At 38.2% G+C, this 14,759-nt stretch overlaps 1 protein-coding gene and 1 long non-coding RNA gene across 2 annotated transcripts in view; both read right to left on the bottom strand.

Moving 5' to 3' along the window:
* The window catches only part of LOC132537564 (uncharacterized), a 521,799-nt gene that overhangs the window by 407,201 nt on the left and 99,839 nt on the right, over positions 1 to 14,759 (bottom strand). The window lies entirely within an intron of this gene.
* Positions 1 to 14,759, bottom strand: part of N4BP2 (NEDD4 binding protein 2) — a 77,280-nt gene that overhangs the window by 23,700 nt on the left and 38,821 nt on the right. Inside the window, exons 6-9 of the mRNA XM_060187712.1 lie at positions 8,753 to 8,841; positions 7,348 to 7,424; positions 1,020 to 1,175; positions 560 to 573 (exon numbers count right to left, since the gene is read on the bottom strand). Of these exons, the coding sequence (XP_060043695.1) occupies positions 560 to 573; positions 1,020 to 1,175; positions 7,348 to 7,424; positions 8,753 to 8,841 (336 nt within the window). The remainder of the gene's footprint in view (positions 1 to 559; positions 574 to 1,019; positions 1,176 to 7,347; positions 7,425 to 8,752; positions 8,842 to 14,759) is intronic.

The raw sequence follows: 14,759 nt of genomic DNA on the forward strand, positions 1-14,759 counted from the left end.
TATACAGCTTTGGTAGGGGTAGATAGCATAATAGTTATGCAAAGAGATTCTCATGCCTGAGGCTCCAAAATTCTAGGTTCAATCCCCCACCCACCATAAGCCAGAGCTTATGGGTGAAAGTATATATATAGGGAGTCGCGCGGTCGCGTACAGAGTTAAGCGCACAAAGCCCAAGGACCAGCGTAAAGATCCTGGTTCAAGCCCCCAGCTCCCCACCTGCAATGGAGTCACTTCACAAGCACTGAAACAGTTCTGCAGGTGTCTATTTTTCTCTCCCCATCTCTGTCTTCCCCTCCTCTCTCCATTTCTCTCTGTCCTATCCAACAATGACAGCATCAATAATAACTACAACAAAAAAAAAAAAGGACAAGAGCAACAAAAGGGAATAAATAAATAAAGTATATATATATATTTTTTTCTCTCTTTTTCAAAAAAATCTCACTATCCCTCTCCATCAATTATGGAAGATTCAAATCTTGATAGGTGTGTGTGTGTGTGTGTGTGTGTGTGTGTGTGTGTGTGTGTGTGTGTGTGTGTGTGTGTCAGGTTCTTTACTCACTTAAGTCAACTGTCCTAAATATTTAACAGAATCAATACTATTCTGGATTACAAACTTTCAAAAGATTATGATATGTATTACCTGGTAAAAATACAGCATTAACAATTCATTGTTATGATTCTAGCTTGAAAGAGTATTTACACTGCTACCTAAGGAAATTAAGAAGTGATGTGATCATTTATGAAATAGTAACACAAGGTAACAAAAGTAGTAGAATAGAAAGAAGTTTTACACAGAGAAGGTAAGAGCTTTCTAGTATTTTCAAAGACTCTCAAACCCAGAGGACAATGGGAAAACTTTTACACCATCAATCCTGCTCTAGAAAAGAATATAGCTAAACCCTACAGATAAATACCTACCTTGCTTTTAAAGGCATTTGGCAGTGATTTCACAAGTTCCAAAATTCCTTATTTTTAATTATATTACAATTGAATTTTTATACATAGGAATTGAAACACACCTAGTATTTCTGTCCTCAGAAGAATATGCACATAATTCAATACGTTCAGTTTTCTCTGGAACTGAGGCACTCATTATTATTGGCACTGAAACAAAACGCTGATAATGCTCCAACATCCTTGTTATTTTTTCTTTGCTTACCCCATGAATATTACGCCTAAAAATTACAGGGAACAAAAGGATAAAATAAATACTGGTAGTTATAATTTTTTTAACATTGGACATATATCATTTTAACACATAAAAACATCAAAGCTGTTTTATTATGACACACTATATATTATCTGAATCTAACTTTATTTTATTCAGGATGCCCTAAACTACCATTTTTATCACCTCATACAATCTTTTCCAAACATCTTTTATAAGGAAAAGCAAACAAACAAACAAAAGAAAATTAGCAGGTCCTAATATTAAAAAAAAAAAAAAAAAAAAGCAATGGGGGGGGCAGTGGTGCACCTGGTTAAGCCCAGGTAGTACTATCCACAAGGACTCTGCAAGGAACTGGCTCAAGCCCCCATTCCTTACCTGCAGCAAGGACGTTTGAGGACCAGTGAAGTAGGCCTGCAGGTGTCTACCTTTCTCTTTTCCTATTTCCCCTACCCTCTCAATTTCTCTCTGTCCTGTTGAATAAAAATAAATATTAAAAAAAAAAGAAAAAGAAAAAGAAAAAAATGGTCTCCAGGATCAGTGGATTCATAGTGCCAGCACCAAACCCCAGTAACATGAGGCAATAAAAAAAAAAATAGCTCTCAAGCATTAAAACAATATCATAAAAAATATAATCATCATATCATGGTTTTAACTATTTATTAAGCAGTAGGAAAAATTTCATTACAGAGGCTTTTACTTAGGTCAATATGGCAGATTAACCCAAAAAGCCCAACAAAGCTAGGCTTCAAGTCAATTAGAGCAAACATATGTTAAATTCAAACAAAGGGGAAAAATTAGGATATCCAAATAAATTTGTGCTTTCACTCATGGGGATTTTTTATTTATGTGCTCTTATGAGCTCATCTTTAATGAACCTATAAGGAATCTATAGCTCCAAATTAAGAGTAGATTAGTTCATACAGCATATGAATGTTTACCTATCAAAGTACCAGGTGGTATGGCTTAAGAGCCTCAAAGGTCTTATCTTAATGAAAACATCTCAGTTGTGATTCTCCTATGTCAGGTTGGATGCAAGAGTTAATATTGGCATTTCACACCTGGGTAAGTCTGGCTTTCACATTTACCTACCTCAATTATGTCTGGTTTCAGATCACAGAGAAGCAGAGACAGAAAATATGAAAGAAAAGTTAAGAGACATAGACACAGAGGACAAAGCAAAAAGATCTATTATATATCTAATCCAAGTCCCAGAGAGAGAAGAGAGAACACAAGGGACAGAAGCACTTTAAAGGAAAATGTCTGAGAATTTTCCAGAACTGATGAAAGATACCAATCCCCTGGTCTCAGAAGCCCACAAAATTCCAAACAAGATTAATTAAGAAATCCACAGCCAGAAGCATAACACTGGAGTTGTCATTTACCAAAGGTAAAGAGATGATACTAAAAGCCATCAGAAAAATTTAAAAGAAAAACTAGTTAGCTACAGTAATAACAGTAATAACAGAAGTCAGAAGAATTAAATTTTATCTTCAATAACAGAAACAGTCAATCTAGAATATATGCATCCAGCAAAAGTGCCTTAAAAGGATGAGGGTAATAAAAATAAATACTCAGAATTTTTTTTTTAAAGTTTGAAATAAACCTGGCTTATATTATGAAGAAATTCCCTAAGAGGTAAAGTACCAAGCAGAAGAAAATCCCCAAATGTAAGGTCTACAGTGAAAGAAAAATCAAGCACAAAGTGAGCGGAAAACAAACATTAAACATTCTTTTTTAAAAATTAATTTCACTTATTTATTATTAGATAGAGACAGAGAGAAATTGAGAGGAGTGGGGGAAATAGAGATGGAGAAGACTGAGAGAGACCTGCAGCCCTGCATCACCAATTGTGAAGCTTTGCCCCTACAGGTGTGGACCAGGGGCTTGAACCTGGGAGCTCGTGCACTATGTGTGTGCACTTAACAAGGTGCACCACCACCTGGCCCCACATTAAACATTCTGAACAGGGAGTCAGTCAGGCAGTAGCGCAGTAGGTTAAGCGCAGGTGGTGCAAAGCGCAAGGACCAGCCTAAGGATCACGATTCAAGCCCTGGCTCCCAATCTGCAGGGGGGTCCCTTCACGAGTGAAGCAGGTCTGCAGGTGTCTGTCTTTCTCTCCCCCTCTCTGTCTTCCCCTCCTCTCTCCATTTCTCTCTGTCCTATCCAACAACGATGACATCAATAACAACAACAATAACTACAACAAGGGCAACAAAGGGAAAATAAATAATAAAAAAATTAAACATTCTGAACAAACAAATGCAAATTAGAAAAGAGGTGTATCAAAGTTAACATGTTTCCAATCTTTGGTATTTGTGAAGGGGCCAAGCGGTTGTACACCTGGTTGAATGCACATATTAAAATTTGCACACCTGGTTGAATGCACATATTAAAATTTGCGAGGTCCCAGATTTAAGCCCCCGGTGCCCACAGGCAGGATTAAAGGTGATGAAAGCAATGCTATAGGTGTCGTGCTATCTCTTCCTTCCCATCTCACTTTCTGTCTCTATACAATAAATATATTTAAAAAAAAAAAAAAACTTTTGCTTTACCTGTGTGAGACTCAGCTTCAAGCCCTAATCAATCCCTATTGCATGGAAGGAAGTTTCATTGCTGAATATTTTTGGGGGGGAGAATGGTAAGAGGAGGAGAGATACAGAGAACTTGAGAAGGAAGGGGGAGATGGAGAGGCACAGCACTGCTTCACTGCTCATGAAGTTTCCCTCCTGTAGGTGGGGACTGGGGACTTGAACCCGAGTCCTAGCACATGGTAATGTGTGTGCTCAACCAGGTATTCGACAGCCCTGCACTGCTATGGTTTCTTTCCTACACTGTTTTCTCTGTTTCTATCTGAAAGAAAACATCTTAAAAAAAAAAAAAAGATAATGCCACAAGAACTTGCGCTATCTACACCTACTGTATTGAAATTTTAAACCTGTTTTGTTTTGTTTTGTTTTGTTTTGGTTTGGTTTTAAAGAAAAACTTTAGGGCTGACAAGACAGTTAGCCTGGGTGGTGTGCCCACTTTGTCATATGTGTGACCTAGGTTCAAGCAACGTCCCCACCACACTGAAGTAAGCTTTGGTGCTATGGTATTTTTCCCTCTCTCCCTCTATCAGATAGAAAAAGTCAGCCAGTTCATAAAGCCCTTGTGAAAACAAAATAAATTTGAAAAATTAAAAAAAAAAAATTTTTTTATAGGGAGTCGGGTCATAGCACAGCAGGTTAAGCTCAGGTGGCACAAAGCGCAAGGACCGGCATAAAGATCCCGGTTCAAACACCCGGCTCCCCACCTGCAGAGGAATTTTTTCACAAGCGGTGAAGCAGGTTTGCAGGTGTCTTTCTCTCCTCCTCTCTGTCTTTCCTTCCTCTCTCCATTTCTCTCTGTCCTATCCAACGACATCATCAACAACAACAACAACTATAACAATAAAACAAGGGCAACAAAGGGAAATAAATAAATATTGTAAAAATCTATTTATAAATACAATTCTAAATAAACCAAGGATTAGAAAATAAAACAAATTATATACTCTCTCATCAAATTAGAAAATAAATAATAAACAATAGCATTCCATCTAAAATCATGGGAGCAGTTTATATAGTCCCTAGGGAAATATGTAAGATCAAATGCTATTATTAGAAAAATGGCCCAAAGCACCCAGAACACACATTACCAGGCAGAAGGTCGTATGTTCAAGCCCCCAGTCCTTACCTGAAGGGGAGAAGCTTCATGAGCATTGAAGCAAGCTTTAACTGTCTCTTTTTTCTCCCTCTCTTCCCAGACTCCCTCCCTCTCAACTTCTCTATCTTTATAAAAATAATAATCGTACTCTGTGGTCATGGCTAGGAACATTCCAGGCTGCACTAATTTCAGCACCCACCTTTCTCGGGTGGTAGGTAGAGTATGTTGTCCAACCTTCCTTCAGAGAATGGAATATTCCCTAGCACTGATGATCCACATTGAGGGCAAGGTCCTATGGAGGCCCACAAAGGGGTCCATTGTATTGTTCCTGATGGAGATGACCAGTGACAGTGGAGAGGGATCGACCTGTCAACACCCATGTTCAGCAGAGAAGCAATTACATAGAAGCCAGACCTTCCACCTTCTGCACCTCATAATAACCTTGGGTTCATACTCCCATAGGAATAAAAGAATAGGAAAATTTTCAAGGGAGGTGATGGGATATGGAGTTCTGGTGGTGGGAACTGTGTGAAACTGTACCCCTCTTATCCTGTAGTCTTGTCAATATCTCCATTTTATAAATAAATTTTAAAAAAGAACAGGAAAGTTTTCAATGGAGGAGATGTGATGTGGAACTCTGGTGGTGGGAACTGTGTGGAATTGTATCTTTATTATCTTAGAGTCTTGTTAATCAGTATTAAATCACTAATAATAATCATTCAATCAATATTAACACAAAATAATAATTTTTTAAAAAGAGGTGTTTCCCTACCTCTCTCCCTTTATCACCCCCTCCCTCTCAATTTCTGGCTCTCTCTATCCAATAGATAACTAAAAAAAAAAACAAAAAAACTTTTTTTTTTAAAAAAAGAAAGATCTGAGGCTGGCAAAATAGCTCACCTGAATAATACGCTACAATGCCAGGTGTGCTACTCAGTTTTGAGCCCTGCCCCCACCACACTGAAGGAAGTTTCAGTGCTGTGGTCTCTTTCACTCAGTCTCTATCTAAAAAAAGAGATAATGATAATTTTAAAACTCCAAATTAGGTAAAGATTTTTCAAAGTAACAGAATAATGAAGCAAAGCAGATTTTTTTTAAATAAAGAAGTGAAGCAGAAGTACATTAAGCATAAAATAAACTTTGAACAGGGAGATCAACAAAGTAAAGAGTTGTTTATTCTAAAAGGTTAATAAAATTTGTCTCTGGTGAGAATAACCAAGAAAAAAGAAGATACACATACATATATTAAGACTGAAAATGGAACTATGAAACTTAAGTATATGTAGACACATCAGAGATGAATGACTTGAAAACTTTGGGGTAAGACAAAGTTTGACTGAAACCTCTCACAAAGAAAACATCAGATTCAGATAAGTTTCAAAAATTTATCAAATGTTCCAGCTCATGTAAATGCAGAAGAGAAAAAGAAGAAATAATTCCCATCTAATTTTATGAAATGAAAACTATGATACCAAAGCTAGGCAAGGCAGGACAAGGAAGAAAAATTCATATGCCATTATCATTTATTCATAGATACAAAAAGCCTAAACAAAATATTGGAAAACCAAAACTAGTAAGGTGTCAAAAGGATAACAAAGGAATGAAGAGACTGACAGATGGCACAACGTGAATGAACACTGAAACATTAAGCTGAGTGTAATAAAGCACAGACACAAAAGGCCACATACTGTATGATCCCACTTAAACTGCAATGTCCAAAATAAGCAAATCCATAGAGACAGAAAGGCAGATCAGGTGAGGTGAGATAGGGAATGACAGATATAAAGTATAAGGTTTCTTTTTAAGGTGATAGAAATGTTCTCTCATTAGGCAGTGGTGATGATTGTGCAGGATTACAGATAAAACTAAAATTATGTTGCCCTTTAGCTACTGTTTAAGTTAGTTAAATTTTTCAAGAAGAAAATATCCTGACTAAAATTGAATTTAGACTATTTCTAAGGGTAAATCATAGTGATAAAACAAAATACACTGCATGTCATTGTCCTAAGCAATCTCTTTATTCAGTCCAAATAGTCAATTAAAAAAAAAACAATACAATGGGGGGAGAGGAAAATGAAATAGCTGGATAGCTAGACATCTGCTACTACCTCTATTTGTACCTCTTCTCTTCCTTCCAATAATCTGACATTAAGTAGCTAAAATAATCTGGTCCTCTCACTAGCTCACATTTCAGATATCTCAATACCTAGAGTCTATCTCACTTTCAAATATTGCTATTTATATTATTAAGTAATAAAGCACTAAGACACTGGAAGATGAAACTTTCTTAACTCAATGTTATAAAAAAAAAGAAAAGCCTTTTCATTAATAGAAAAAAAGGCTTATAGGCAATATAAAATTTGTTATCAATTTTAGGTGGCATAACTATAATCGAATGTATTTTATATTATAATTTATAAAGTATAAACATATATAAAGACTTTCTATAACACATAAAATTAAAAACATGTTAGATAACCTTCAATTTTTACCTTGCAAGTTCCTTTGGTTTGAACTTCCACCATGTGTCTGGTTCCCGGAAAAGAACTTTATATTTATATTTTTGAGACTAGGTACAAAAAAAAAAAAAGAAAAGAAAAGAAAGAAAGAAAATCATTTAAAAATAATTACATCCATGAAATTAAATTTCTTCCAAATTCACAGCATGTTAAAACTAAGAAAAAGCCAAAGATCTATCTTGTGTTAAAAGTGATAAAATGTACTCTCTCTAGCTAAGCAATTAACTTGCAAGATTTGCTGAATACTTATGCTGACAAATGTTAAAGTCAAAGACTGAGAGAAATCCATCCATGATTATTTGTAATCACAGAAGGAAAAAGAAAAAGCAAACAAGGCACTGGCTATTAATATGTAACTGATTAAAGTTTAACCATAAAATCAAAAATGTATGCAGTAATTTTCAAATTCTATGTGTCAACAAGAGAAGATCCTTAATATAAATTAAGAAAGCAACATAGAAAATTTTCACTTTGGTTTAAAAAAAATTTTAAAGCATTAATCAGGGGCCGAGGGTAGATAGCATAATGGTTATGCAAACAGACTCTCATGCCTGAGGCTCCAAAGTCCCAGGTTCAATCCCCCTCACCACCATAAGACAGAGCTCTGGTTAAACAACAGCAACAACAACAAAAAAGCATTAATCAGATATTTGTATATAGGCATAAAACCACTGAAAAGATTATCAAAACTATTTCTAAAATCTACCTTAAGGAGCAGGATTCAAGCATTCTGTTTTAAGGTTTGAATATTTATTTATCATTTTAAAACCATTCAAAGGGGAGCCAGGCAGTAGTACATCAGGTAGAGTGCACATTACTATGAACAAGGACCAAGGGGGAGTTTTACAAGAGGTGAAGCACTGCTACAAAATTCTCCCTTTCTATCTCCCTCTCTCTCTCTTTCTCTCTCTCCCTCTTCTCTGTAGCTATCCAACAAATACATTTTTTAAAAAAGAATTAATAAAGGATCACTGAGGGAGGAGGCAGGGGGTATAGCATAATGGTTATGCAAACACACTTTCCTGCCTGAGGCTCCAAAGTTCCAGGGTCAAACCCCAACCACCATAAACCAGAGCTGAGCAGTGCTCTTGGAAGGAAAAAAAAATTTAAGGGGGTGTGTGTACACTCATTGTGAATACTTAATACATTTTTTTTCTATAAAAGATATCCTAAAAGTCTCTGAATTTAGAAACTTTGGTTTCTCAAAATTTGAGAACCAAGTAAATATAGCTTTATGGTAAAGTTTATTTTGATTAACCAGAGGAAACTCAGTTTCAAACAATCCAAGGACTATTTGCTAGAGATTTACTTGTTTAAATAGCACCCTCTAATAACTCAAACTTCCTACCATAGACTTAAGACATTTAATGGTACAAACCAAAGCAACATATGGCTTCATTTCCCATGCCTGTAGGTTTGTATTATCTATTATGATAGGAGAGACTTTCTTCTCAAATGCTTCTTTTACTGTAAGACACAGAAAAGAATAAATCACCTTCAATAGCAAATATTAATATGACATAAAAATCAGATACCTTTGCAAAATGACCATAGTAAATCTAGTTAACGACAATCAAAATACATGGTTACAAAAATGTTTTACTTGTGATGAAAAGTTTTAAACTCTACTACCAGACAGGCTGGGAGTATGGATTGACCTGCCAACACCTCTGTCCAGCAGAGAAGCAATTACAGAAGCCAGTAAGGGAGCCCTGGGATTCCCACACAGACATGATGGGCCTAGACCTCCAAGCGATCCCTCTCTCCACTGTCACTAGTCATCTCCATCAGGAACAACATAATGGACCCTTTTTGTGGGCTCCTATATGACCTTGCCCTCAATGTGGATCAACAATGGTAGAGAATGTTCCATTCTCTGAAGGAAGGTTGGGCAACATACTCTACCACTTCAGGAAAACCGGTCCTGAAATGAGTACAGCCTAAAATCTTCCTAGCAGTGACCACGGAATGAGAGCTCAGACCTACATGGATGCAGAGGTTACACAGACTCCTGTGCTGAATATGGGCCTCAGATAAAATCAATGGGGTTTACAGATAACAATATTTATATACTTTTCCCATATTTGGGAGCTATATTTTCCCTGATCCAACTTTCTAGTCCTTTTTCCAACTACGACACCATCTCCCCAGACAATAACCTGGGTCTACCTGCATATTACCTGTCAGGCTCAGGCAAAAACTAGTCAAGTCATGGGCCCTCTAGCATATACTTAAAACAGACCTACTACCTTTTTCCAAAATGGAGACCCCAAATCTTCATTTGCAGTATTCCAGCGTTTAGGTTGGAATTAGTCAACAATTTGTTCTGCTTTATATCTTTTTTTTTTATCTTTATTTATTGACTGGATAGAGACAGTCAGAAATCGAGAGGGAAGGGAGGACTAGAGAGGGTGAGAGACACCTGTAGAACTGCTTCACCACTTGTGAAGCTTTCCCCCTGCAGGTGGGGACTGGGGGCTCAAACCCAGATCCTTGCGCATTGTAACATGTGTGTTCAACCAGGTGTGCTACCACCTGGCCCCCTGTTCTGCTTTATATCCTGTTTTCCAGCCACCAGGTTCCAGATGCTACCATGATGCCAACCTGAATTCCCTGGGCAAATGATACCATCAATGTGTCCTGGAGCCCCACCTCCCCAGATCCCTGCCCCACTAGGGAAAGAGAGAGACAGGCTGGGAGTATGGATCGACCTGTCAACATCCATGTTCAGCAGAGAAGCAGTTACATAGAAGCCAGACCGTCCACCTTCTGCACCCCATAATGACCTTGGGTCCATACTCCCATAGGGATAAAAGAATAGGAAAACTTTCAAGGGAGGTGATGGGATATGGAGTTCTGGTGGTAGAAACTGTACCCCTCTTATTCTGTAGTCTTGTCAATATCTCCATTTTATAAATAAATATATACATATATTTTTTAAAAAAAAAAGGAATAAGAAATTTTATATAAAATAAAAAATCTAGTTTCATAGCAACCAGTACTATGATGCAGTATTAACTACAGTCACCATGATGTGCATTATGTCCCCATGACATATCTGTCTTATAACAGCAAGTTTGAACCTGTTGACCCCCTCTTCACCTATCTCATTCATCTTCCACCCCCATTGCTGGCACTCACCACTCTGTTCAGGAGCCAGGTTCAAGGCCCCAGTTCTCATATAGGCCTTGAACTATAGGGGGAATGCTTTGCAAGTGATAAAGACATGCTGCAGGTGTCTCTCTGTTTCTCTTCCTCTCTATCTTCCTCCTTCCTCTTGATTTTTAACTGTCTCTATCAAGTAGATAATAATAAAAAAAGATTTAACTAAGAGTAACATACCAATATTAGGCTGGGGAAATAGCATAATGATTATGCAAAAAAAAAAAAAACTCTCATATATGAGGTACCAAAAGTCCTAGGTTTAATCCCCAGCATCACCATAAACCAGAAATGAGCAGTGCTCTAGATTGTGGGAAGGGCAATTTGAAATAAGGAAAATATTATTATATGCTGATATTTGGGATTTTCAAAAGTTCTGTCTACACTTTTACAATTTTATAATAAAAGCATGAATTAACTACTAAAGAAATCACGCAGGTAACTAACAAGCACATTAAAAGATGCTCAGTATCATTAGTCATCAGAGAATGGAAACCACAATGAGATACAATTCACATGCCCTGCACAGTTATCATGAGATGACAGTGAGCGCTGGTGATATGGAGAACCTGAAACTCTCATACTACAGAAAATGTAAAATGGTGCAATTGCTTTGGAAAACATTTTGGCAGACCCTAAAATAACTAGACACAAGTGCAATACTATACTAATGGCAATATTATAATAATCAAAAAGTAGAAACAACTCAAATGTCTATAAACATATGAGTTGGATAAATAAAATGTAACATATGCCCATAATGGAGTGTCATTCAGTCATAAAAATGAGTGAAATATTTATATATGACACAACAGGGGTGATCCTTGAAAACATACTAAGTAGCAGAATCAATCACAAAATACCACATTATATTTCAGACAGAAAGTAAATTAGTTTTGGTGGTGGGAATGGTGTTTATGTACACTCCTATTAATTTGTAGTCATGTAAATCACTAATTAATATGAAAGGGGAAAAAATGATTAAATGTCTCAAACTTTTTAATGCACAGACCATAGGCTGAGTCTTTGATATGTTGACACTCTTAAATGCTCAAACCAGGGAGAAGAGAAGCAACCAGTGGCACAGATATATACAAATAATGTCAAAGGACATAAATTGTGGTGATGTTGTGTATGATACAGCAAATCCTAACAAAGAGATTTTTCAAAGTTAACCCAATTGCCAAATAATATGATTATAGCAATCACTCTATTGCTTTCTTAAGCTCTAAGACAGCAGAAACCTCCCACTTCCTCTATAGAGCCTATACTTCCCCAGTCCTGGAACCTCTAGAGTGGGGCTCACTTTTCTGCATGCTTCTCTCAATTCATACTAAATGATATCACATCTTCTATTCACAACCTAATCACCACAATGAGTACCACCTCGGTATGCTTCACTTCAGACTGTGTCCAGAGATGCCAGGAATGGAATTTGAGTCAACCCTTCAGCCTCATTACTCGGGTGAGGCCTTTCCTTTCATAATATTCTCTAATTCCATCCCAGTTGGTTCACTTCCTAACAAAGTCCCAAAACCTAGATATAGACCAGGTCCCATGAGACAGAGCATATGTTCACACGTATCCATAAATTAGGGCAAAATATATACCTGAAACCAAAAGTACACAATAATCTACAGTGAGTATCAAGTTTCATAATGAAATAGTGTCTACTTAGACTTAGATACCACCCTCACCTATTTCCTATTATACTTCCCTCACTCACTCTCAAGCTGTCCTTATCAAAGCAAGGACTGCAAAAGCTGAATAAGAGCAAGAGACTGGCATACTTTAATGATGACTCTTGATAGTCACTATCAGGCCACCCCATCAGCTGGGACCCTATTTGGGAAGTCCTGAAATTTCCAAACAGACATGATGGGCCTAGACCTCTAATAAATCCTTCTCTCCATTGTTACCGGTCAACTCTATCAGGAACAACAAAACAGACCCCTTATGGGCCCCCATAAAACCTTGCCCTCAACTTGGATCAACAATGGTAGAGAATGTTCCATCCTCTGAAGGATGGACAACATACTCTATGCTACACCTGAGGAAGATGGGTCCTGATATTGGGCAGCTTGGAACATTCCTATTGATGACCACAGAATGTGAGCTCGGATCTATAGGAATGCAGAGGTCACATAGGCTCCTAAGCTAAATATGGGCCCCAGATCACATCAAATCGATGGGGTTTACAATCAACAATATTTATACCCCTTTTCCCATATTTGGGAGCTACTCTCTTCCCTGATCCAGCTTCTTGGTCCTTTTTCCAGCCATGACATCATCTCCCCAGATAATAACTAGGATCCACCTGCATATCAGATTTCAGGCTCAGGGGAAAAGAAAAAAAAAAAATCAAGTATAGCCACAGTCCCTTTGGAATATAACTAAAATATGCTTACTAGCTATCTACAAAACGGGAGAAGCCCCACCCCCCCACCCCCACCCCACACCCCGCTCTTCATCTGCACTACTCCAGCCTTTAGGTTCATGATTAGTCAACAACTGGTTTCGTTTTATATGTTACCTCTCTTTTCAGCCACCAGGTTCCAGATGCTACCATGATGCCAACCAGACTTCCCCTGGACAGACAACCCCACCAATGTGTCCTGGAGCTCAGATTCCCCAGAACCCCACCCCACTAGGGAAAGAGGGAGGCAGGCTGGGAGTATGGATCGACCTGTCAACACCATGTTCAGTGGGAAAACAATTACAGAAGCCAGACCTTCCACCTTCTGCCTCCCACAATGACCTTGGGTCCATACTCCCAGAGGGTTAAAGAATAGGAAAGCTGTCAGGGGAGGGCATGGGATACGGAGATCTGGTGGTGGGAACTGTGTGGAGTTGTAGCCCTCTTGTCCTATGGTTTTGCTGTAGTAATGGCATACTCAACCACTGCCAGGTACATTTCATTCTCATTTAACCTGCAGGACAATCCTAGGTTTTAAATTTTTCTTTGCTTACTTTTTTTTGTTTTTCAAACTTCCATCTGTTAGAGAGAGGTGGAAAGAGTGAAAGAGAAGAGATTCAAAGCATCACTGTGATACATGCAGTGCTAGAAACTGAATTCTGGACCTCACTGAAGTCACTGTGCTACCTCTCAGGTAGCAGCTCTGATTTATGCCATTGCTGGGGATCAAACCTCAGAATCTCAGGTTTCAAAGTCTTTTTTTTAATATATTTATTTATTTTCCCTTTTGTTGCCCTTGTTGTTTTATTGCTGTTGTTACTGGTGTCGTTGGTTGTTGGATAGGACAGAGAGAAATGGAGAGAGGAGGGGAAGACAGAGAGGGGGAGAGAAAGAGAGACACCTGCAGACCTGCTTCACCGCCTGTGAAGCGACTCCCCTGCAGGTGGGGAGCCGGGGGCTTGAACCAGGATCCCTGTGCTGGTCCTTGTGCTTTGCGCCACGTGCGCTTAACCCACTGCGCTACTGCCCAACTCCCAGGTTTCAAAGTCTTTTGCATAACCATTATGGCCCAGGTATTACTATTTGCAGAGATTAAGACACTGGGTTGTTTTTTTTTTTTTTTTAATTTATATATTTTCCCTTTTGTGCCCTTGGTTTTTTTTATTGATGTTGTAGTTATGATTTTTGTTGTTATTGATGTCGTCATTGTTAGATAGGACAGAGAGAAATGGAGGAGGAGGAGAGAGGAGAGGAAAAAGACAGAGAGGGGAAGAGAAAGATAGACACACCTGCAGACCTACTTCACTGCCTGTAAAGTGACTCCCCTGCAGGTGGGGAGCCAGGGGCTAGAACCAGGATCCTTATGCCAGTCCTTGCGCTTTGCACCACATGCTCTTAACCTGCTGTGCTACAGCCCGAATCCTTTTTTATTTATCCTTATTTATTTATTGGATAGAGACAGCCAGAAATCAAGAGGGAGAGGAGATGATAGGGAGAGAGACATAGACATACCTGCAGCACTGCTTCGCCTCTGGCAAAGCTTTCCTGCTGCAGGTGGGGTCGGGGGCTCAAACCCAGGTCCTTGTGCACTGTAACATGTGGACTCAATCAGGTGCATTACCAACAGGCTCACCAAGATACTGGGTTTTGGAGCCTATAATTTGCAAAACATCATAACACTGATAAATGGTCAAGTCAAGCTTGCTCTTCACCATATCATACAGCTTTCTGTACATTTTAGTTGTGTACATATTTTCATATTCTTGAGTTGTCATTTTAATATTTAATTCAAGAAAAATAAAGAAAT

The sequence above is a fragment of the Erinaceus europaeus genome, chromosome 3 (genome assembly GCF_950295315.1).
Source record: "Erinaceus europaeus chromosome 3, mEriEur2.1, whole genome shotgun sequence".
Taxonomy (NCBI): domain Eukaryota; kingdom Metazoa; phylum Chordata; class Mammalia; order Eulipotyphla; family Erinaceidae; genus Erinaceus; species Erinaceus europaeus.